Source organism: Myotis lucifugus, unplaced genomic scaffold, assembly GCF_000147115.1.
Source record: "Myotis lucifugus unplaced genomic scaffold, Myoluc2.0 scaffold_5, whole genome shotgun sequence".
NCBI lineage: Eukaryota > Metazoa > Chordata > Mammalia > Chiroptera > Vespertilionidae > Myotis > Myotis lucifugus.
The window spans coordinates 949,525-973,703 of NW_005871053.1; the positions used below are offsets into that span (position 1 = coordinate 949,525).

General features: G+C 58.3%; 3 protein-coding genes across 4 annotated transcripts in view; 1 reads left to right on the forward strand and 2 right to left on the reverse strand.

The window, feature by feature from the left end:
* Nucleotides 1-7,215, forward strand: part of AGXT (alanine-glyoxylate aminotransferase) — a 12,150-nt gene extending 4,935 nt beyond the window's left edge. Inside the window, exons 5-11 of the mRNA XM_006082998.3 lie at nucleotides 2,112-2,182; nucleotides 3,004-3,088; nucleotides 3,757-3,852; nucleotides 4,518-4,587; nucleotides 5,530-5,625; nucleotides 6,173-6,301; nucleotides 6,805-7,215. Coding sequence (XP_006083060.1) covers nucleotides 2,112-2,182; nucleotides 3,004-3,088; nucleotides 3,757-3,852; nucleotides 4,518-4,587; nucleotides 5,530-5,625; nucleotides 6,173-6,301; nucleotides 6,805-6,912 — 655 coding nt within the window. The 3' untranslated portion in view covers nucleotides 6,913-7,215. The remainder of the gene's footprint in view (nucleotides 1-2,111; nucleotides 2,183-3,003; nucleotides 3,089-3,756; nucleotides 3,853-4,517; nucleotides 4,588-5,529; nucleotides 5,626-6,172; nucleotides 6,302-6,804) is intronic.
* KIF1A (kinesin family member 1A) overlaps nucleotides 1-10,014 on the reverse strand; it is a 100,400-nt gene extending 90,386 nt beyond the window's left edge. The window contains 1 exon segment of the mRNA XM_023743370.1: nucleotides 9,968-10,014. The gene's annotated coding sequence lies outside the window, so the exon portion shown is untranslated.
* CUNH2orf54 (chromosome unknown C2orf54 homolog) lies at nucleotides 9,326-19,695 on the reverse strand. 2 transcript variants are annotated; one of them, XM_006082999.3, is made up of 6 exons: nucleotides 19,523-19,695; nucleotides 18,193-18,846; nucleotides 14,643-14,868; nucleotides 13,019-13,172; nucleotides 11,337-11,693; nucleotides 9,326-10,528 (listed from the first exon to the last, which is right to left on the reverse strand). In XM_006082999.3, the coding sequence occupies exons 2-6, from the start codon at nucleotides 18,698-18,700 to the stop codon at nucleotides 10,436-10,438; spliced, it is 1,338 nt and encodes a 445-aa protein (XP_006083061.1). In that variant the 5' UTR covers nucleotides 18,701-18,846; nucleotides 19,523-19,695; the 3' UTR covers nucleotides 9,326-10,435. The 2 variants fall into 2 exon arrangements, with proteins under 2 accessions (XP_006083061.1, XP_014322555.1); XM_014467069.2 differs by lacking the exon at nucleotides 19,523-19,695 and having other exon boundaries at nucleotides 18,193-19,081.
* Nucleotides 19,696-24,179: the final 4,484 nt, after the last annotated feature.

Below are 24,179 nucleotides of genomic sequence, written 5' to 3' on the forward strand. Positions count from 1 at the left end.
CCCGTTCCCATACAGGGAAGCATTCCCACTCAGATGAGCCTGTCACCGCCAGGTGAGACTGTCTCCTGAGGTGAGCCTGTCCCCCTCAGGTGAGCCTGTCCCCTCAGGTGAGCCTGTCCCCTCAGGTGAGCCCAGTCTCCTCAGATGAGCCTGTCCCCTCAGATGAGCCTGTCCCCACAGGTGAGCCTGTCCCCTCAGGTGAGCCAGTCCCCACAGGTGAGCCTGTCCCCTCAGGTGAGCCAGTCCCCTCAGGTGAGCCTGTCCCCTCAGGTGAGCCTGTCCCCACAGGTGAGCCTGTCCCCTCAGGTGAGCCAGTCCCCTCAGGTGAGCCTGTCCCCTCAGATGAGCCTGTCCCCACAGGTGAGCCTGTCCCCACAGGTGAGACTGTCCCCTCAGATGAGCCTGTCCCCTCAGATGAGCCTGTCCCCACAGGTGAGACTGTCCCCTCAGATGAGCCTGTCCCCACAGGTGAGACTGTCCCCACAGGTGAGACTGTCCCCTGAGATGAGCCTGTCCCCACAGGTGAGCCTGTCCCCACAGGTGAGCCTGTCCCCGCAGGTGAGCCTGTCCCCTGAGATGAGCCTGTCCCCACAGGTGAGCCTGTCCCCACAGGTGAGCCTGTCCCCTGAGATGAGCCTGTCCCCACAGGTGAGACTGTCCCCTCAGATGAGCCTCTCCCCACAGGTGAGACTGTCCCCACAGGTGAGCCTGTCCCCTCAAGTGAGCCTGTCTCAAGGTCACAGTGCTGCAGGCAGAGCCAAGCCCAGCTCAGACCAGGCGGGGGAGGGGGGTGAAGGGGGGAGGGGGGGGTGCTGGCAGGTCCCTCCAGCCGGGTGGTAGCAGGTGAAGCTGAACCCCATCCTTCACGGCCCCACCCAGCCTATGTCACATGCTGTGGAATGCAGGCACCTCTCGGGTCCTCCTTGTTCTTCGCTGAATCTGGGTGGGCTCCTTCTGTCTGAGAGCAGGATTAGGTTCCCCATGGCCAGTGCCCCCATGATGCCCACTGTCCTTCAGTCCCCACGGCTGGGAAGGGCTTATGCTGACCCACCTCGCCTGAGATCCCAGAGCCCCAAGGCAGCTCTGCTCTCCACTCCCCTCCTCTGGCCTCCCCCATCCCTGCAGGGGCGCACAGGGCCTTCCTGTGACCAGCGGTCCTGCTCTGCAGAGTTGACCTCAGGCTGGAAGGAGGAGGCTCACAGCCAGGCAGGACCTACGGGGGCCGAGGGGCCGCTGGGCACAGCTCCAGCCCCGACAGCCTGCCCCGGGAGTGCTGTCAGTGAATCAAGCTCATGAATGTGACCTGGGCCATGATTCCCGAGGGGCACACCTGTCCCTCTGCACCCAGCATGGGACGCTCATTTTGCCTTTTTTTTAAGTTAAATTTATTGAGGTGACATTGGTTAATATGATCATACAGGTTTCAGGTGTGGGTTTCTATGTTGCAAGATCTGTATATTGCACTGTGTGCTCATCCACCCAAAGTTAAATCTTCTCCCCTCACCACCATATATTAGGACCCCTTCACCCCCAGCCCCTTCCCTCTGGCACCACCACACTCCTGTTTGTGTCCACAAGTTTCAGTCGTATATCCCACATAGGAGTGAAATCACGTGGTTTTTAGCTTTTTCTGACTGACTTAATTTACTTAGTATGATATTCTCAAGGTCCATCATGGTGTTGCAAATGGCAGTATTGCATCCCTTCTTATGGCTGAGCAGTATCCCACTGTGCACATGTACCACGTCTTCTCCATCCAGTCCTCTACCGCAGGACACTTGGCTGTTTCCACGTCTTGGCCTTTTTTTATAAGAAAACATGGAAGTGGGGAAGAGGCAAAGCTTTGGCTCAGGCTGTTTCTGGACTCTGTCCGCCCTGGGCTCCGACCTTACAGTCAGCAGGCTGCTGGCAGCGGGAGGCCCAGGCTCCTGCTGCGCGGTTCCTGGACCCCCCACGCATGCTTGGCGCTGAGCCCTCCGAGGCCCCAGCCACCCCAGGACCACAGGCCGCCTGGGCTGGCCTCACGCACCCCTGTATGGGGGTCCCGGGGGCTGGCGGGCAGGGCAGGGAGCTGAAGTCCCTCCTGCTTCACTCTGCTGCCCCTCCCCCAGGTACCAGTGCCTGCTCCTGGTGGACTCTGTGGCATCCCTGGGCGGGGCCCCCATCCACATGGATCAGCAAGGTAAGGGTGTGCCCCCGACACCCCAGCCAGCTAGGCTCCATGAACTGATCAACACCTATTGTTTCTGGGGGGCTACCAGGCGCGGATGTGGGGGCAGGCGGGAGCTTCTCTGGAGTTAATATGGGGGAGGCGCCCAGACCCCTGCAGGAGGGGTGGGAGGAGGTAGGGGACTGCGATGGCTCTGGCATGGAGAGCGGTTCTTCAGTTTTCGTTGATCACATGCACACTCTCCGATTGGTAGACTTGGGCTTCTCTCCAGTTTTAGGCTCTTAGGGATAAGCTGTGAGAACATTCTCGTTCGGGCCTGTGGGTGCACATTTGAAGCCATTCCTTTGGCCCCACCGTCAGGGCATCATAAGCTGGGCACAGCTCAGATGTGCTCGGCCCTTTATCCTGGAGCCCTGATATTCTTTGCTACCGCTCAGAACTATAAGGCCTCCTCAAGTGATGGCATTGTAGGCTTTTTGTGACAGATTAGGGGGCCAGTACTCCAAAGTGTGAAAAGAAAACCTCTTTGCCTCCTTTGCACTGTCCCCAGCGCGCTCACGCACTCCGACACCAGGGCTGGCTCTCCCCACACCAAGTGGACACTCACTGGGTGTCCCAAGCTCACTGCACCTCAGTGGGGACAACGTCAGACTCCACAGCATAGGACTGGTCCTGCAAGGGTGTCCCTCTCACTCCAGACGCCAGTTGCATGATGGGTCCCCAGGTTCACCCAAACTGTCAGACTTGTCCTGGGCTTCAGGGACACCCGAGCTGGTATGACCCCACCCTGGGTGGGGCATGGCCCCGGGAACACGTGTCCCTCCTCCCCACAGGCATCGATGTCTTGTACTCGGGTTCCCAGAAGGTCCTGAATTCCCCTCCGGGCACCGCACTCATCTCCTTCAGTGACAAGGCCAAGTGAGTGGCCCCTGGGCCCCCAATCCAGGGCTGGATGTGCAGTGAGTCCAGCTGGCCCCCAGGAGGGAGGGAAGGGTGCCTTGAGTTGTGCTCCCAGATACCCCTAGAATGCTCGTCACCTACCCTAGACAGGTGTCCAGCCCTATGCCAGGCCAGGGTGGTCTGGGGGAGGGGATAGGAGACCGGCCCCAGCAGATTGTCACCAGGTTAATGTTGGTGCCATTTACCAGACCAGAGACTATTTGGGGTGAGATCAGGAATTCTGTGTGGACAGGAAGTCTGAGATGACCGTGGGAGGGTCGAGGAGGCAGCGGGGTCTGAGTCCAGAGCTCGGGGAGAGGCCCAGTTTTCGAGGCCAGTCTGGAGGTGCCGGCCTGGGGATGAGGTTGCCTATAGGCCCTCAATTATACCCAGCTTCACAGACTACGCCCCAGGAGAGGTGGGGCCCCGGCCCCAGTTTCCTCTTTGTCACTTTAATGTGTTTGGACTCACCAACGCAGCAGTCCCCATGCGGCAGGGTCACACCCACGTGGCAGAGGTGCAGGCCAAGCCCAAGGGCCAGCAATGGGCCTGTCCCGGGACCCACCTCTGAGGAACAGGAGGGCCTGGAGATGGTCCCACAGCGTCGGCGGGACAGGTGGGCACTCAGGCTGGTTCTTCCTCCCCAGGAATAAGATCTACACCCGGAAGACGAAGCCCTACTCCTTCTACCTGGATATGAAGTGGCTGGCCAACATCTGGGGCTGTGACGACAAGCCCAGGATGTGAGGGCAGGGGTGGGGTGGGCTGGGTGTGCCTGAGGAGTGTGGGGGGTGACCTCTCACTATCCTCAGCCCTTCATCAATCTTACTTTGTTTCAAGCTCCCCATCAATGTCCCCACCTACATTCCCCCATTTCTCCCTGGCCTGGGGGCTCAGGGCCAGCTGAATGGCCCCCCACCCTTTTCCGGATCCCTGTGCCCCTAAAAGTGTGGCAGCAGGCACTTTGGACCTGGCCACATCTCCCCATTTCTGGGCCTCAGTTTACCCATGTCTCAAAAGAAGGAGGTGAACCCAGGGCTCTCTGTGCAGTGGCTTTGGCCATAACCCAAGGCTCCTTAGCACACATGGGGACAGGGACCCTGGGAATTGTGCCCTACCCAGCGGGCCCAGTGGGTGCAGTGTGGGTTCCTTGGAGCCACTGGGGCCCAGGGAGGCCAGTTGGGAGGTGGGAGCCAGCATGAGGCCTCTGTGCCTGTCATCATCCCACTGAGGTGTGGCCAGTGCCCCTCTGAGCTCTGCTCCTGCAGATCCAGCTGCCCTACCAGCTGAGTCCCTGATTCCCACACGGGAAGGGAGCTGGCCCAGTTGACACAGAGCCTGACCCAACTGTGGCTGCCCGGCCCCAGCCCAGTGACGCTGGACCAAGCCCACCCATCCTGTCTTCCAGGTACCATCACACGACCCCCGTCATCAGCTTGTTCAGCCTGAGAGAGAGCCTGGCCCTCATCGCAGAAGAGGTGAGGCAGGAGAGCACCAGCTGGGGGCCGAGGGTGGCCGGGGACAGGACCCAGGGCGGGTAGGTGCTGAGTGACACCTCCATGAGGGCCCAGCCAGCAGGAGGGGTCTGAGGAAAGGCAAGGTGTGCAGAGGGGAGGGGTGGGGCGGCCCAGAGTGAGGCCAGAGCCAGGTTTGTGAGTGTAAAATTACCCAAGTTCAGCAGCCGGGCACTTTCCTGCAGCCATATCCAGCTCCCAGGCTGGGGTCAGGAGCCAGACAGGGACAGTGCTGGGACGTCTGTCCACACAGGCTGGGCTGGCTCTGCAGGGCACAGACAGGACACACAGCTGCAGCTCAGCCCACCTTCACCGCCCTGACCTCCCCTCGGGCCACGCTGGCCCCCAGCCCAGAGGCCAGGAAGAGAGCGGGCTGTGGGCGGCCTCTCCTCGAGGCTCAGTGCTGCGCTGGTGGTGCTTGCCCTCCTGTGTCCACTCATAAAGCCACCGCCCAGGGCTGAGCTGGCATCAAGGAGGCGGAGGTCACCAGCCCCAGACTGGGCCCTGTGTCACAGGGGGAGCTCTGAAGGTGGGCTGGGTGTGAGGGTGTAGGGCAGGGAGAGGGTGGAGCCACATGGAACTCAGGTTGTGGTCAGTGTGCTTGGAAGACAGGGGGCAGTGTGTGACTGAGAAACCCCCTGCCCTCCCCTGGCCAGCCCCCCACCTGCACAAGGTGCTCTCGACTCACCTCCCCAGGGCTCCAGTGCTGGCTGGGCCCCATCCCCCTCACCAGAGGTAGCCCCTGGCACAGAGCCATAGCCCCAAACCTGGGGGCTCAAGGAGACACTCAAGGGGCTCAAAGTCCCGGGCAGGCTTGGAGCTCCCCAGTCTGAAGCTGCCCCTGTGGGTGGGAGCCTGCTTTCTCCTCCCCACCCACCTGCCTACGGGTGCCCTCTCCCTGAGCAGGGCCTGGAGAACAGCTGGCGACGGCACCGGGACGTCACCGCTTACCTGCACGGGCGCCTTCAAGGGCTGGGCCTGCAGCTCTTCGTGAAGGATCCCGTAAGGAGGGCAGGGGCCGGGGGGTTGGGGGTAGGGGAGGGAGGCTCTACCCCATGGGGGTCTGCGGAGAGGGGACAGCTCCTGCCCAGTTCCCTCTATATGGACGCAGGTTCCTGTGGTCCTGGGGGTCGGGGACAATCCTGGGGGCCATCACTATCAAGCTCATGGCTCCCCAGCCTCTGAATCTTTAGTTTGATGCCTCAGTCTCCCCCATAGCCCCTCCACCTGGACTAGTTATGGGGGATCCCTGACCTGGAAGATTCCCATTTGCCTCCAGAGCCCAACCAGTCATGGGCTTTGACTCGGGGGAAGGTCAGCTGAATGAGCCAGGCACCCCAAGTGTCAGCAGGCAACTGAAGCCCCCCTGACACAGGGTGGGTGTGACCTGCTTGAGGGAACAGCCATATGGAGGCACTTGGGGGTTGAGCAGCAGCCTGTGACCCCCCAGTTTTCCCCCAGCCCCACCTGTCCCTCTGAAGCCCAACGGCAGGGCGGGTGGGGCTGCCCAGAGCTGTCAGGATGGTGCTGAGCCAGGCCTGTCCTGCAGACGCTCCGGCTGCCCACCGTCACCACGATTGCCGTGCCCGCTGGCTACGACTGGAGAGACATCGTCAAGTACCTCATAGACCACTTCTCCATCGAAATCACGGGCGGCCTGGGGCCCTCCTTGGGGAAGGTGAGGGGGTGGCCATACCTACCACATGGAGCATGACTGTGCCTGGGTCCAGGCTGAGGTCAGCAGTCAACCAAGGACCCAGGACAGCGGGGGTGTCCGGAAGGGAACATCTTTCTCCAAACCCCGGGGGTGTGTACAGGGGGGATCTGGGCCCTTCTTCCCCAGCTGGTGAGGTGCAGCACCTCCAATTCCACCCAGAATGTCCTTCCTCTCCTCTGTGGGGCAGAGCAGGCAGGAGGCCCTGTGCCCAGGTCCAGCTGTGCCCACTGAAAGGGTGATTCTGAGTGGCCTTTTCTGACCGCCACCCTGGATACCCTTCTCGAGCCCTGTGGGCTCTGCCTGGGTCTGGGAGCTCCCTGTGTGACTGGAGGAAGCTCTGGCTTCCCTGTGTCCCCTGGGTGGGAGTCCCCTCGTTGGGAGCCCGCCTGGCTCTGTCCAGACCTCAGCCAGGGCCAGGTGGGGTCCTGGGTGGAGGACGACGTCTTCCCGCCCTTGCCCCCCAGGTGCTGCGGATCGGCCTCCTGGGCTGCAACGCCACCCGGGAGAACGTGGACCGAGTGATTGAGGCCCTACAGGAGGCCCTGCAGCGCTGCCCCCGGAATAAGCTATGACTTGGGCACCAGGCCCTGCCCTTGGGCCCGGGGGCAGGATAGGCCCCAGCCCCAAGTGGCCCTTCTCCTTCCTAGTAGAACTCCCTGGAAGTGGTCCTTTGGGCTCAGGATCCTCAGCTCCTCCCAACTGAGCTGCAATCCCCAGGTCACTGGCCTTCTGAGAATACTCAATAAAGAACAGGTGGTCATCCATCCTCACTGTGCAGGCTGGGCTGCGGAAGAGTCTGGCAGGAAGGCACTGCTGCCCCCTGACTGCACCTTTGTTGGGGGGAGCTCACAGCAGATCCTCGCTTAGGGCTTCCCTGGGGCTAGAAGATGGGGTGTGCAGGGGCCCCAGGTCTCACACCTGCCAAACACATGGTCACACACGGCCTCCAGGGGAGCTCACAGCCCCAGGGTGATCCGTGACCTGAGTTGAGGGTGAAGGCAGAAAGCCTAGAGCACACAGCTGGGACCTGAGCCTGGGTACATGGCCTGCAGGCCAGCGCAGGCACTGAGTCTGGGGAGGCCTCTGCCCGGCCGCCAGCAGACCCTCCAACATGCAGCTGAGGGTGGCCTGGAGCCCTGGCCTCCCCACTCCTTGGTTTGGCTCTTGGACCTTCTGTCCATTCACTCTGCCCTCACTTGGGCCGAGCCCCCTCAGCCTCTCCCTAATTTGAAGTTTCAGACTAGGCCCACCTCTGACCTACTCAGGACCAGGGTATGCTCTGGGCAGTCAGAGCCATGCCCACATTACCCGGTCCTCACTGTCCTCACTGGCTCTGCCCCTGTCACTCACCCAGGGCACTGGGGTAGGTCCCTGAGCAGATCAGAGGCCATCCACCCCCAGTGCTTTGGGCCACCAGGAGAGACGGGCAGTAGTGGGACACTCACATGACAGCTATGGTCAGCACAGGACCTGTGAGGGCCAGAGGGTCTGAAGTCCAGAAAGCAAAGGTAGGGATGGGTGCTTTTCCAGAAGAGGCCAGAAAGCTTGGGGGCCCAAACACACAGGGCCATGCAGGTCACCTTCACGACGTTGGCCGTTGTCCTGAGAGCAGCCCTGTCTTGGTGGGGCTTCCCCAGAAGCAGACAAGCACCATCCAGCGGCAGGTCCCTGAGCTCCCCATCCAGTCAGTGCCCCACCTCCCACTGATTCCATCACCACCGATCAGTTTTGTGACTGGAGTTCATATAAATGGAACCACACAGTATATTCTCTAGCCGGTCTACTTCTTTCCCTTCGCACTTGGTTGCTGTGGGAATGCAGCGAGTCTTTGTTGCTGGGTACCATTGCATTGCATGGATTTATCAAAATTGGTGCATCACCTGCTGCTGATGGACCCCTGGGTGATTTCCAACTGGGGGCTACTATGAATACGGAGGTAATGACCATTCTTAGACAGGCTTTATGTGGACACCTATTCATTTCTCTTGGGTAAATACCTAGAGTGGAATTATGGGTCACACAGTAAGGACAGGTTTAACTTTGTAAGGTGCTGCTACCATGTCCTCAGAGGTGGTTGCAACCTTTTACGTTCTCACCAGAGTGGAGGAGAGTTCCTGTTGCTCCACACTCTCACCATCACTTGGCGTTCTTTTCCCCGCAGTGCGTGTGAAATTGAATCTACTTTGATTTTATTATGCATTTCCCTGATGATTGATGGTGTTGAGCATCTTTTCATGTGTTTATTGGCCATTCATGTATTTCCTTTTGAGGAGTGTCAGCCCAAGGGTTTTGCTCACATTATTTGATGTTATCTTCTTATTGTCAACTTGTGATAGTTATTCGATAGGTTCTGGATACTGTCAGACACGCTGCTATGAGCATTTTCTCCTAATCTGTGGCTTACCTGCACTCATATCGTGTCTTTCAAAGAGCAGATATTTTAAATGTTGATGAAGTCCGAGTGTTTTCTTTTATGGTCTGTGCTGTTTGGATTCTGTCCAGGAAACATTTGCCTACTTTGTGATCCTAAAGATATCTTACCATGTTTCTTCTAGAAGCACTGGTGTCAGCTTTGATGTGTAGGTTTATGATCCACGTCATCTTAATTTTGAGATGGAGTGGAGAATGGGTCAAGGTACAATTTCACCCACTCTGACCAGACTTTCCTTCCCCATCTAATTAATGGACTTGGCCACTCTGTCAGCTGACCACATGCATGGGTCTGCTCTGGTCTCTCCATTCTGTGTTGTTGTATTTAGTTATCCTCACATTAGCGCCATACTGTCTTAATTACTGCAGCTTCCTAGTGTGTCTAAAGTCAGGTGGTTTGAATCCTCCAATTTTGTTATTTCAAAATTGTTTCTCCTGTCCGAGAGCCTTTGAATTTCTATGTAAATTCTAGAATTGTCTTATCTAGAGTGTGTTGGAGTTTTGATGGAATGGCACTAAATCTGTGTATCAAGTCACGTACAATGGAAAGCATCAAAATATTATAGATTTTTAATTAAAAAATTCTAAAGACCTAAACATTAATTTGGATCGCTTGAGATCATATGTAGCGGTTTCTAGTTTTGAGTGTGGAAGTCTCATATAGCCTTTGTTAGATATATTTCTGCATGTGTGATATTTTTATGCTATTGTTAATGGTATTTTTAAATTTTTATTTCCAGTGGTTTACTTGTAATATATAGAAATATAGTTTATTTTCCTCCATTAACCTTGTATCTCTTGACTTGTTAAATTAACAAGTCTGGTAGTTTCTTTGTGAATTCCTTAAGGTTTTCTATGTACATCATCAAGTTGTCTATGAATAATGACAGTTTTACTTCTTCTTTTCCAATATCTATGCCTTTTACTTATGTTTTCCTGCTTCACTGCAAGGACCTATATCTCGGAGCTCGTGGTGGGCACGCAGTGGCCTGGGTTCTGTGGTCGGGCCCATCCTCCGCGGGGCCCCATGTACCAGACACTGTGCTTTGAACAGTGAACTATCGTTCTCTGCTGCAGAACCTCGGCTTCCATGCTAGGGTTTTCCAGGGACGCCACGTGGTGCCCGTTCTCCCTGGGGACCCCAGCCTGTGAACCTGCAGGACAGCCAATCTGTGCTTTGACCCACTCAGAACTCACCGTCTCCGAGCCAGCCAACAAATGGACCTTCCCAAGGAGGTAACCGCATCTCCAAAATCCAGTGAGGCTGCAGGCCCCATCCTTGTGCTTGTGGTAGGTGGGCAGGTACAAGGACTCTTGCCATTCCCTGGGAGTGCATTAATTTATTCCGGATCAGACACGTAGTATTTCACCTCACAGAGTGGCATTGACACAGATGGGATGAGTCCTCAGGTCCAGACATTCAGTTTTCAGAGTCTTGACGGCACCACGCAGGTGGATGGACACAAGAAGCACACGCCCCTCACCCCTGGAGACGAGGCAGCTGCTCCCAGGGGCCCACTGTCCTGCACTCTTAGACTCCCATGAGGCCACCCCCCCGGACAAAGTCCCTCCACGACCCGCCACCCGCCTCAAGGTGAAGGCCTCTGCCCATGTCCCAGGAGCCTCCGTGGGGCAGTGTAGCAGCGGCAGAGCCCAGGCACCCACTCAGCTGTCCTCGCCGCCCAGGGTCTTGGTCTTCCGGAATATGCTCTGCATGGCCGAGATCCGGTCCTTATCCTGGATGTGGAAGACCTGGAACTGCGGGCGGGGCAGGGACAGAGGGGTCACAGAGACATCTGGGAGTCCATCACTGGGCCCCAGACACAGCATGGGACAACACCTGTCCCTGCCCACTGGGCTTCCTGCCTCTGGGTCTCACCTGGACAGTCCTCCCTGCAGCTGGACCTGCCTAGGGCCTTCCTCACACCCAGGTGTCCCTGGATGGCCTGACACCAAGGAGGCCTGGGCAGGTGCTTGCTGAGGCCTGAATGTGGGTTACCCTTCCCGCTACCATCACTCCGTGTCCCTGAGTGTACCCTGGAAGGGGACATGTTGGCTCTTTGGCATGAAGGTGGGGATGGCCCTTTGGGGAGGAGCAGGAGGAGGCTCCCAGGGACGGGGGAAGGGAGGGTCAGCAGAGCTGGTGGAACCTTGGGGCTTGAGAGGGGCAGCTGGTGGAGCAGACAGGCACCCCCTAAATGCCAAGGGACATGGCATGGGACTGCTAGGTCCAGGAAACCTGCCAATGAGGCCCCCAGAGGCCACACCCCTTCAGGAGGAATGGAGCCCAGGGTAGCTGCTGGGGCTCTGAGTGCTCTCACTGTGGGTTTGGGGGGTTCTGGGGGGAACAGGCCAGGCTTGGGCATGCTTCCCTACTTCCGAGACAGCGGTCCTGGGCCGGTGGGGCCACTGGTGGGCAGGGGGCAATCATGGCCTATCTGACCCCAGTGCCACATCCTTTCCTGACAGAAGCTGTCTAGAGGCCTGACCTGACCCAACCTCCTTGCTCAAGCTCCTGACCCTGGGCAGAGGTCTGCCCAAGGCCCCCTCAACTGTCTGTGCCCACCTTGTCCAGCAGGACATCAAAGTAGGCGGTGGCCCAGTAGGTGGGGTCGCTGGCGGGCAGCTGCAGGAGCGCCTTGACGCCGTGGCCGATGCGCGGCGGGGGGCTGCGGCCCAGGTGGGTGACGTGGATGCGCAGGGACGCCTCGGGCTGGCTGGCGAAGTGCTCCACGCGCTGGTAGAGGGCATTGAGGTCCAGGCTGGTGTCCTGCAGCAGGTTGTGCTCGGGGTGGAGGAAGTGGGGCAGGTTCCTGGTGGCCAAGCAGCACAGCAGCACCACGAGCAGGCGGTACACAGCGCCCTGCAGCTCCGCCCAGTCCTCGGGCGCCGGGAAGAGCACCGAGGCCCAGAGCAGCACAGCCTTTGGGAAGACAGTGGGTCAGGCCCTGGGGACAAGATGGACGGACTCTCCAGCCCTCCCCCCTCCCCCTCCCCCCAGAAGACTCTGCCCACAGGCACTTTCCCCCACTCTTTACACCTCCCCTGGGTGCCCCAGCGTGAGTCCTAGACTCTTCCCACCTGCTGTGCCCACCATGGTGCCTCCCTTGACTCCCGGGGGCAGGAGGGCACTGCAGCTGAGCAGGTCCCCACCCAGCATCCTCTCCATGCCTCCCTGGCACCCCGACGCCAGCCACCAAGATCCTTCTGAGGGGATTTGAGGCTCCTACTCACCCTCTGGCCCTTTCCTCACGCCCCACTCCCACTAAACTCCTACTCATGCCCTATAGCTCCGCCCTAAGGGCCCCACTCCATGACATTCCCTGCCCTAGTCTGTGTGCCCGGGACTCCTGGGCCCAGAGTCTGTCTGAAAGCCACAATTAGACTTATCTGGCTGCCCTCCCACCCCTGGTCCTGAGTCCCCTCTCCTTTTGCTTTACATGCCCCTCTCCCTCTGCCGTCCCATCACCCCTACTTCACTGCAGGAGCCACCCTGTGTCAGACTCCAAAGGACCCCCTCAGAAGTTGGCACCCCCTTAGGGGGTGGGATGGAGTTCTGAGAGGGATGGTGAGTGGCTTGAGGTCGCACGGGGACTCCTGGTAGAGTTTCTTCTGCACCAGGGTGGGCCACATCTCTTAACCCTCGACCCGTGTCATGGAGCAGCATTCTGAGGCCTCGTACTGCCCACTCTGGGCAGAGACCCCAAGACTCCATGGCCGCACCCACTTCCCCTGCACCACCCTGTGAGCTCCTGCCCCTACTTTTCCAGAGCCTGGCAGTACCCAGCCCTAGGAAGACACTGTTCCAGTGCTGTCACGGAGCCACTGGGCAGCAGAGGAGGGGTGCCAGGGCTGGGCTGGCTCCACTCAGAGAGGGAGTCCCGGCCGGTCACATTCACAGACTCCAGGCCCGAGGACAGGGGTCTCCCAGGGCTGACACGAGCTGGTGGGCAGGCCGGCTGTGTGCCACCCAACCCAAAGGGCCAGGAGAACCCCCGGGGTCACCAGCCCTGGGATGGCAAAGGCGGGTCTGAGGTGCCACCGCACTCAGCAGCCAGATGTCACTGTGAGCCTGGGCCTCTGGGAACCTGGCACGGCCTCAGAAGCCTCTGACTCAGAGTTTGCTCCAGGCTGTGCATCGGTCAGAGCCGGCCCAAGGGCCCAACCTGGGGCCCCCTGCCCCGGGCCCCTGGTTATAGACAAAGGCCCAGCAGAATGGGAACAGGGCTCCTAAGCCCCCACACGTACCTTCAGGTGATCAAAGGTGAGGCCGGGGCTCTGGCCACTGTCGCACCAGCTCTCATGGTTGACCCGGTCCAGGATAGAGAGGCTGTCCAGGCGGTGGCCCGGCAGGGAGCCCAGTGCACTAAGCAGCCTGGTGAGCAGGTAGTCCATGGAGACCCTGGGAGCCCAGACAGACACACCACTCGTGGTCGGCATCTCGGCCTCAGCCAGGTGTTGTGGCACCCTGCATCCACAGCGTATCCCCAGAAAGGAAAGCCTCCCCAATATGGGCAGCTCCTGAGCCCCAGGGGACAGCCCAGGCCTTGGCAGCGGCTGGCGGGAGGCACGCAGCCGGGCTTCATGCATGTTTCAGGAATGGCATGCAGAGGGCTGTCTAGTGTGAAATGTCTGGTTTACACATAGACCCTCCGGCCCCAGAGCAGGGAGGGACATGGGGAGCCTCTGGGCTAGACAAGCCTTTTTATGGGGCCTGGAAGGTGCCACTCTCAGCAGCCCAGGGTGGAGCAGCTGAGGTTTCTGGTTCCTGGCAGGGGTGTGGGAGGAGCCGCCGCAGCCTGGCAAGTATGATGTCTTCATTCCATGCCCCACTCTGGCAGCCAGCCTCTACCGGGCAGCTTCAGACCACAAGGGGGCTCAGAGTCTTGCCCCCAGCAGTGCCCACAGCACAGGGCACACCAGAGGCACTAGCTGTGTGCTTGCTGGGTGATTGAGGGTGGGATCTGGGCATGGTGCCCTCAGGGTCCCCACTCTATGTGCAGTCTCAACACTGGACGGTCAACTGCCCCCTGAGTCTGTGGTGGGCAGAGCACAGGAAAGGCCATTTACTTGCAAAAGATGACTGCTCAGCCCAGCCCTTCTTCCCCTTTCTCGGCAGCCTGAACACAGCCCCTGCTCTGTGCAAAGATGGGCCAGGTGGGTGGGGTGGCTCCCAGGTGCTCTACTGAGCCTTTCTGAGCAGCAGAAAACCACAAAAAGGCATAACCAGTTTTACAAACATCACCCACCTGCATACTTCACCCCGGACCTGAGAGCTGGCAGGTGGTCACCCTAGCCAAGTCATAGTGACCTGTGTGCCCGCTGCAGTTAAGCAGAGTAGATCCCAATGGAGTTCGCCGGGCCCTGGTGTGGGGTCTGCAGGGAGCTCAGCCTCTGCCCTGTGCCCCCCACTCCCTCTCTCCCTCCCACAGAACCTTCTCAGGCTCCTTCCCAGCAGATGCCACCCTCCCCAAGATCGCTGGGCTCCTCAGCCAGGCTAGGGAGAGGACATCACAACTAAATACCTTGGGTGGGGGACTCCTGGGAGCGGGGACACTAATCGGGAAGAGCAGCCCAGAAGGAGTGAAGCCCCAGTGCTAATTGTCTCATTAGATCCTGACCACCCTCCCAGCTGCTCCTGGAACCTGCCGGGACCCTGGACAAGCCACCTGACCTCTTTGCTGCTTTCGTGCACTGGGCTGGTCATGAAGGGTTCCACCACACAGCCCACTCCCCAAAGCTCGGAGGGGTACCCTGGATTCCCCTGACACTCCTGTCACCTCTGTGTGGTAGAGATGTCCACGGAGCAGCGGGGTGTGGCTCCTTCCTGCCCACTCCCCAGGACCCCACTGACCCAGGAGGTGCCTCCTACCTCCAGAGCTGGGCGCTGGCGGGCACCAGGGCCACCTCTTGGCTGATGATCCTTTTCAAGCTGCCTTCAGGGAACCCGGGCGCCCGCTGGGCCCCCTCCAGGACAGGCACCCTGTGCTTCCACCGCACCACGGGCACCACGTTGAAGCGGATTGTCCTCCAGCCACTGGACACCAGCAGCGACAGGTGAAGCTCCTCCTCCCGCAGGCTGTCCGCCTTCAGAGAACCTGCAATGACCGCCCTGCTGGCCCCTCATCCGTGCCTAACCCTACCTTCCCAAGACACTCCTTGGCCCTCACCTGCAGCCCTGTCGGCCCCACCCAGCCCACACCTGCAGGCCCCTCCATCCCCCAACACCTGTATCAACCCGGAACCTCAGCCAGGCGTGGGGCTGACCCAGCAGGTGCCTGCACAACTGTATGTGTGGAAGCCCTAGCCCCCAGCAGCTCAGACTGTGATTGTCCTGTGGAGATGGGGGTCTTAGAAAAGGTGAAGTGAAATGAGGCCATCAGGGTGGGTGCTAATCTGATACGTCTGGTCCTTATGGACGAGATGCCAGGGACTCCCACCCAGGGAAGAAGCCATGTGAGGACTGGCCAGAGGCCTCAGGAGAAACCAAGCCTGCCCACCCCGTGGCCTTGGACTTCCAGCCTAAATTTAAGTTGTTTAAGCGCCTGGCTGTGGTATCTGTTCCCACAACCCAGCGGCTGACTTGTGCAGTGAGGATGCAGTGCGGCTTCCCCTTGGGCACCTCCCCAGGCCCTCCTGACCCGGGCTCTGTTCCACACCATGGCCATGTCCCCTGCAGCCCTCTCTGCTGGAGGAGGGGCCGCAGCAGCTGCCCAGGCTGGGCCAGGAGAGGCCACAACCCCAAGAGGAGCAGGTCTGCCTCAGGACAGGCCCCTCGGCCAGTGGTCCTGGCCACTGCCCCATTGGCTGGGTCCAAGGGCCCCACCAGCCCAACCCTCCCCCCCCCAATGCCCCAGGTGGTTCTGAGACCTGCCCCTCTCTCAAGGAGGAAGGTCAGGAGGGCTCTAACACTTCTCTCTGAGTGGCTTCTCTGCCGGCTCAGACACCCCTCACGGGAGGGGCTGGGAAGTGAAGGACAAGTCTGCTCAGAAGGGAATGAACAATGCCCTGAAGGCCTGGGGTTAGGAGGAGCAGGCTCAGTGCCCAGCATCCAGGAGGCCCTCCCTGAAGGCTCACAGTGGACAAGCCTGGCTGCCCTAAATTCCACTGGCATCTGTGGGATAGGGGAGACAGAACATTCCAGCAAAAATGCTTCCTGATCCCCTTCCCACTCAGGCCCCATGGGGCCCAGCCCAGAGCCTACTCCCCTACACAGAGTCCCCAGACCACCCAGCAGGGACGTTCCATGGGGTCATGGGACTGGGGCTCGAGAGGTGGGGGATACTGGCACACTGGCCTTCTCCCTCAGTTGTCCTTCCCCCTGTCCTACAGCACACGGTCTGCCCCGGAGAGTCCAGGGCCCTGGGGGGGTCCTCCAGAAAGGACCCAGGATCCCATCTGTATACCCCTCCTCCTAATCTCCTGCAGGGCAGCTCTTAGGCCACCTCCTGGGACCCAGCTCTTAGGCCACCCCTGTCCCTGCCACCTGGGCTACTCCATCCCTTGAATGGGCCTCAGTTTTCCCATCAGTAAAAGGGAGAGAGGGGTTCTGTGATCCCCGGTCCCTCCCTTTTAGCATTTGAGGCACCTGTCATGCAAAGCCACAGGTGACTTCATTTCCTTAGCTACCGCTGGTCACACAGTTTGTCCATGAACTGGTGGCTTGGAAGGTAGCCAGCCACACCTGCCACCCATCCCAGCCACTCCCCACCAGTCTGGCCTGGTGTCACAGTTCCCAGGGGCTCTCACAGTTCCCAGGGGCTCCCAGGGTGGGGTTGGGGGTGGGGTGGACAGCCTGAACCTTGTCACCTGCAGCTGCACACTTCCTTCTATGCTTGGAATTTTCCTGCATGCAGGTGGCCAGCCCCTGGGTGTGGCTGCCTTTTCAGCCAGAATGAGGGGACTGGGGAAGGTGAGGAGGGGCCTGGCAGCCTAGAATGTGCCTGAAGGACCCCGGGCTGGGCAGAGCCTTGTGCTCAACCAATTGGTGGGTCTGTCCCCTAGGCAGGACGGAGGGCCTGAAGGTGACAGGACCAGGTGGGAACAGCCAGGCTAGGTCTCAGAAGAAGACAGAAAGGCCTTGCCAGTGCTGCCTTCGATAATTGGAAGGTTCAGAGATGGTCAGCTAAGATGTCTGCAGGCCGGGCTTTAGGAGCAGCTAATGACAGGCCTGGCCACCCTGTGAGGGCAGTGTCTGTCATCAGCCCGAGATGAGGGCCAACTGCCCAGGTCACCAGCCAGGTCTGGGGAGGGACTGGGATGGGAAGTCACACCTCCTGTGTTACAAGTCTATCCAGAAGCCTGGCCTCCTTCTGAATCTTTATGTCAGCATGGAGAAGGATGCCCGGCTTCCCTAGAACCCACAGGAAGAAGGTTGGTCCTGTGGGCTGCCCAGGTGGCTAAGGTCACCATGTCACCAGGTGGGCCGGAGCCTGGATTGCAGCCAGACCTGGGCTCCACACCTGGGCTCCACACCTGGGCAGCCTGGGGCAGGTCCCCGTCTGTCAGGAGTCTTACCATCCCCACTCACGGACCTAATGGCAGATGTGAGGTCCAGACTAATACCAGGTGCAGCCACCCCCACGCGTACCTGTCCCTCCCAAGGAGGCAGGACATTCTGTTTCAGTCCCTAGGTGCCTGTCAGGACAACCTGATGTCTTTTTCCTGACCCCCAGGAAGATGGATTTCCTCACCCCGGGCCCCACTGTCCTGGGCCCTGTACAACCCGCACCTGTGCTTCTAGCCCCTCACAGTCCTGGGGAGCAGGGAGCCTGCCACTCCTGGCCCTGCCCACCTTGAGTGGGCCACCATCCAGACCACATCAACAAGGCACCAGAGGAGAGACTGAGGCCAGACCCCTGGCTCATCTGAAGGTACCTGCCACAGACCCACTTGGGGCTCAAGACATCAATTAGCAACTGGGCCATAAGTTGAACCAGCCCTGTGCACACATGTGCATGTATGCACACACCCACACTCACATGTGTGCACGCTCACACATGTACATGCCTTCACCATCCCACAGTCACACACACACACACACACACACACACACACAGTGTCCTGTCCCAGTGCAATGTGACCAGAGGCTGGAAGTGAGGACAGCTGGGAGGACTGTCAGGTCCAGCTGGGACTGACAACAGAACTGCATCAGGGACCCTCCTGAAGCAAATCAGCTGGAAAACAGCACACTGGTCATAGTTTCCAGCCGCTTACAAAGTAGCATCCATTAAAATGTTACTGTCACTATCAAAATCACCATGTAAAACTCAAATAACATGAAACACGTCTTCTTAGAACACAGAGCGATGTCCCCAACTCGTGTGCCCCTGACACACACACTGAGCGCTCACACAGGTGTGCGTGCACACACCACCATCACACGTACGCACTCATTCATGCACAGAGAGCTGGCCCCCTACCTGGCGCGACGAGGCCATGGTGCTTGCAGTGCACGATGGCAGCCACCAGAAGGTCCTTGAGGACGTGCAGGACCTTGCTGGGCACAATGTGGCCGCAGCACTTGGCGCTGCTGTCCAAGGAGGCGGTGAAGACGTCGTCCGTCACCCACTGCTCCGAGCCGGCCCCTTCTCTAGGGACACCCAGGCGGCAGGTCCCGGGGCCATCGCCCATCTCGCCGGCCCCTGGCTCCTCACTCAGGAGGGCGTCAGCGTCCACCCTCAGGGGCACCTCCATGTCCACTGGGCTGTCCGAGGAGCGCAGGGCAAACTGCAAGGCCTCCAGGTCTCGGGAGTAATCCACAAGGAAGCGGGGGTCCTGGGCTTGCACGCGCTCCAGCACGGTGAGCAGCACGTTCTCTGCACGTTGGTAGTCCTGCGCTCGGGATGCCTCCCGCGAGCGGATGGCCTGCAGGTAGTGGTGCCACAGGGGCACCTGCACGGCCATGGCTGGGGCCAGGGCAGAGGACATAGCCCTGGAGGGGCTGTGCCGAAGCCGGGAGGAGGCACCTGCCCAGGTAAGGAGCAGGTCCGCAGGTGGGGCACCAGCTCCCCGCAGAGCAGAATTCCAGAGTGATGCGGGGTGCAGCAGGTTAAATAGCTGAACCTGGCCCAAGCCTTTGAAGTGAGGGTGAGTCAGTCATCAACAATTAGGAATGCCACAGGAGCAGGCAGAGAGGGGGCCTGGTTACAGGGGAGGGGCCTCGCTGGGCAGCACCCTCTCTCACACTGCCTCAGCCTCTCGGCCAAGGCACATTCAAGCTGAGACTCCCACCCTCCTGGGCCTGGCTTCGCCTACCCCCACCCCGCTACTGTGCTGTCCCTGGAGGCGGGGGCCTGTTTTTGTTCCCCCTCCCACCCTTATCCCAGTGGCAGCAGCCTCGGGGTCTCTGTGACATCACCCCCCCACCACCCCACTAGATTGCTGTTTGGACACAAGATATCCCCTTTTGCTGAGATGTGAAAGGAGGCAGGGCCCCCTGAGTGTGGAGGCCGTCTCTGGGGCCACCACCTCCCAGCCGTCTCTCTCTGAGGCATCCTGAAAGCAACCGGCCTCAGGCCAGAGCTGGGGACTGCATTTCCATAGGAACCTGAGCATTCCCTCAGGCACCTGTGCCCCCACCTGGAAGCTGGGAACTTCCAACTTGGGGCCCACCAACGTCCAGGTGTGAATCCTGCCCCTTGCTCCTGCAAGGCCTGTGTCCAGTGCCCCCTGATGCCCGCCACCAGCCTTGGGCCCTCAAGTTGCCTGTCCCCCACCCCACCTGGCCTTCAGCTTGAGAAGAGTACCCACCTGGGCCTGGAGCTGGAGTGAGTCTGGTTCTAGGGGAAGTCTCCTTGGCTCCACCTCTTGGGGCTGAAAAGCCCCGCCCTGCCAGCCCCTCCAGCACCTGTGCTGGGCACCCTGCCCAGCCCAACTGCCTCTGCTCAGGGCTGAGCAAGTCCCAACCAGCAGGTGGGAGCCGCCCCTATGACCCTTGGCCCCTCCAGGCTGGCCTTGTGTATCAGGTACCCCCCACACACCTCCCCCCGCGCCCCCTGGAGCTTCTGTAAACAGCACCATGGAGAAGGCCAACAGCTATCGCAAACATGCCCCCCCACCCCCACCCCCGCAGCCCACCCCGGAGCTGCGTGCCTGAGTCAGATTGTGTGCCTGAGTCAGAGCTGTGGGCAGAACCGGATCCAAGGCACTCACTTCCTGGTGCTTGGAAGCCCTTCTGTGGAGCTGCAGCCCCAGTGAATGGGTCTCTGCTTCCATGCCTCCTAGGACGGGGAGCTCCCCACCTGACCGGGGAGCCCACGACACAATCAAACAAGACAGATTTCCCTCCTCAAACCTGGCCCAGCCCTGTCCTTGGGGGTTGCCCAGAGCATTCTGCCCCTCCCCCAGGGCTGCTGCTCAGACCTCACATAACACCTGCACCCCGATCTTTTCCCTGCACACACTGCTTTGCATGGCCGCCCTGTCTCCAGGGGACTCTGGCCTAGAGGGAGGGGCGTGGCTGCAGGGGAGCTGGTCCTGCAGCCCTCATCCTGACTCTCAGTCTTGGGTCCTGTTCCTGTAGTGGCTTCCCTTGTCTGCCAGTGGATTCTTGAGATTCTCACGCTCCTCCACTTTCCCAGGAATCTTACAACTGTCTCTGAACTTGCCCAGGCGACCAATGGACCCCTGTCTACCCAAAGCGCCCAGGGCTCTGAGTCAGGACAAGCTCCAGCTCCACACCCCACCAGCTGCCCATCAGGAGACAGTGGAGCAGGGGTCCTCCCCGCTAGGCTAGGGGAGGAGGGGAGAGTAGTGGCCCTGTGAGCACTGGCAGTTGGGAGGGGGACAAAATCAGAGAGTCACACTGTCAGACACGGTCTCCCTGGGTGGGGAATGGTCCTCAGTGTGTCCTGGTGCCCACATGAAGGTGGCCACAGGCACTGGGACAAGGCCTTGGAGCTGTGGACAGGTGAAGGCCAGGAAGATGGTCATAAGCTGCACCTGGACCAGGCAGGGCAGCGCAGGGAGGACGGGGCTGCTGGCACAGGAGATGCAGGTGCCTGCTTGCCTAGGAAGCGTTTGGCCAGAGACCTGCAGACCCCAGCCCAGGCCCACCACCCTGAGAGGTGTGGTGAGTGACAGGAGCAGGACCCGGTGTGGGCTTATCAGACGCCTTGGTGGCTCAGGAAGGGGATTACCCGAGGCTCACACAACAACTTCGATTGCACATTTGTCCAGCTTCCACCTCCATGTAATTCAGGGTGAGAGCACAGATCCTGTATTTCAGGAATTCCCAGAGGTGCTGGCAAGAGGGCGGGAGGGGCCTTCCACCCAAACCCCCATGTCTCAGCGCCCGGTGAGGAGTGAAAATCCTTGTGGTGGTGAGGGGCTTGCTGAGTGGGTAAGCCAGGCCCCTCCGGGAGGAGTCCCAGGCCCCGATGTGACACAGCCGGCGCTGGCCTGCCTCCTCCTCCCACAGAGACCCAGTCCTGGGCGTGCCCATCTCCTCCACCCTGCCGCTCCTTCAAGGCAGGAAACAGGCAGGACTAGGTGTGGAAGGAGGTGCCGGGACATCTAACCCCAAGGTTAATGGAGAGGCTGGCGAAGCAGGAAGACCCTTCCTTACAGAACATGGGCTGGGGTTGTGAGGGTAAGTCTGTCTGGTGGGGGCTGTCCAGCTGTTTGTAGACGCTCAGGGCCACCGAAGGAGAAGCCGGTATGTGGCCGACCAGCATTGTCCTCGGGGAGGTGCCTGCCCTCGGACCCTGGCAGAAGCAAGTGAGGAGCAGACAGCTGAGCCGTGGAGATTTTCAAAGCAGGAAGGAGACCAGCGGCAGCCGCAGCCAGGACAGGGGTGGGCAGGGGCCTATGGGGACAGGAAAGCTCCAAGGGGCCTCCGCACGGGGCTGGGAAGGGTGGTGTGGAGAAGGGGCTCAAGTGGGCGTGGCCCTGAGTGGGGCCACACAGAGCAGCCAGCTCTGTCGTCAGGGGCCATTCCGTCAGCACAGGGCCAGACCGGAGCTCCCCCAGCCCTCCCCCGGAGGGTGGAATCTATCGCACAGCCTGGACTCGGGAACCCACTAGACCTCCTCTGTGGCTGCCATGTGTGGGAGAAGATCCAGGCCCTGGTGCTGCAGGCAGGGTTGGAATATTTGGGGTTTGTTTGTTTGTTTATTGTGACAAATAAACATAAGAAAATTTATCATCTTATCATTTAACTGTACAATTTGTTGTAATGTACCCCGCGAATCACACAAGGACACCTCAAGAAGTCGAATTAAAGAGTCAATTTATTGCAAATCCGGGACTATGAGGGGGCATTTCGCTTTCCCAGATCTCATAGTGATAAGATGACCGCAACACCAGATTTATATAGGCAAAAATCACAAAGGTATTGATTACATCCCAGGGTTTGGAATGAGGACCCTGGTTTGCACAAAGCAGTTACAGAAGCGAGATTGAGCCGATTAGTTATCTACAAAGATTAATTATAGTTTTGGGTCTTTGGACCACTGAGTTGACAGAAACACATTATCTAGAGCCCTCGGGTTTTGGGACCACTGAGTTGACAGGGACACATTATCTGGAACCCTCAGGTCTTGGGATAATTGTGCTGTCCTGGTTCCCAGGTACAGAGGAATTTGCTTTCTAAAACCAGTAAGATCACAATCAATGGGATCGTCACGTTACAATCAATAAGGCATTCAATCGAATGGGAATGATTTATACAATTCAGAAAATCAAAGTAACTTTTCTATTGTTAAACAAAGCAAATAAGTACAGAAGCCAAGCAGCAGGGTTAAAGTTAAACTATAGTTTCTACCTGAGATGATTGCTACCATACTTCAAATTCAGTGACATCAGGACATTAACATTGTGCTACCAACATCAGCACCCATTTCCGGAGCTCTTCTTCCCAAAATGAAACCCTGTCTCAATTAAACACAAACTCCCCAGCTCCTGCCCCGACTCCTGGCACCCACCATCACACCTCTGTCTGTATGACTCAGATCCTCCAGGGACCTCACATAAGTGAGGAGTAGGAGTTCCTTGAGGACATGTGCTGAGTGAAATCAGCCAATCAGAAGAAGATGAAGATTGTATGATTCCACTTATATGCATGTGGTAGCAGGTGTCATGATTTCCTTCCTTTCTAAGGCTAATATTCCCTTGTGTGGATGCACCACATTTTGTTTATTCTTTCATCTGTCCATGGACACTGAGGTTGCTTCCATGTTTTAGCTATAGTGAGTGATGCTGCTGTGAACATGTGCAAATATCTCTTCGAAACCCTGCTTGCAATTCTTTTGGGTGTATACCCAGAAGTGGGATTGCTGGATCATATGGGAATTCTACCTTTAATTTTTGAGGAAACTTCCTACTGTTTTCCACAGGAGCTGCACCATTTTACGTTCCCACCAACAGTGCTCAGGGCTCCAGTTTCCCCACATCCTCCTGACACTGTTATTTCCTGGGGTTTGGACAGCAGCCATCCTGATGGATGAAGAGGTATCACTGTGGTTTGATTGGTGCTTCCCATCACAAGCACTGTTGAGCATCTTTTCATGGGCTGGTTGGCCAGTCATGTATCTTCTTTGGGGATGTCTATTCAAGTCTTTTACCCATTTTAAATTAAGGTGTTTGGAGGGTTTGTTGTTGAATTTTATGAGTTCTCTATGTATTCTGGACAATAAATCTAATATCAGATTTATGATTTGCAAGTATTTTTTCCCATTCTCTGGGCTGCCTTTTCACTCTCGCTATCATCCTTTGAAGCACAAAAGTTTTAATTTTTCCAATTTATCTTTCTTTTTTTTTTTCTTTTTTTTTTAAATATATTTTATTGATTTTTTACAGAGAGGAAGGGAGAGAGATAGAGAATTAGAAACATCGATCAGCTGCCTCTTGCACATCTCCTACTGGGGATGTGCCCACAACCCAGGTACATGCCCTTGACCGGAATCGAACCTGGGACCTTTCAGTCCCCAGGCTGACGCTCTATCCACTGAGCCAAACCGGTTTCGGCAAATTTATCTTTCTTTTCTTTTGTGTCCTGTGCTTTTGGTGTCATATCTAAGCAATGTTGCCAAACCCAAGGCCATGACGATTTCCCCCAGTGTTTTCTTCTAAGAGTTGTATAGCCTTAGCTCTTACGTTTAGGTGCCTGGCAGGGTTTTAAGGCCCTAACAGCTTCAAGTTCCAGTCGCCCCAGCAGAGCTCCTCCCACCCCCGGAAGCTCCTTTCTTCATTGCAATGCAGTGTCTGGGATTTCGTTTTAGCCACCCCATGAAAGCAAGGGACAGAGGGCAGGGTCCATGAGTCACCCCCGTACCCCTGTCCAGGACAGGCCCCCACAGCGTGCCTAGCATCATCCTCAGGCAACCCTTTGAATAGATTAATGCAGGTGGGTTCTGTCCCAAGGAACCTCTCAGGATTGACCACAGTCTGGATTCCTCCCACCAACCAG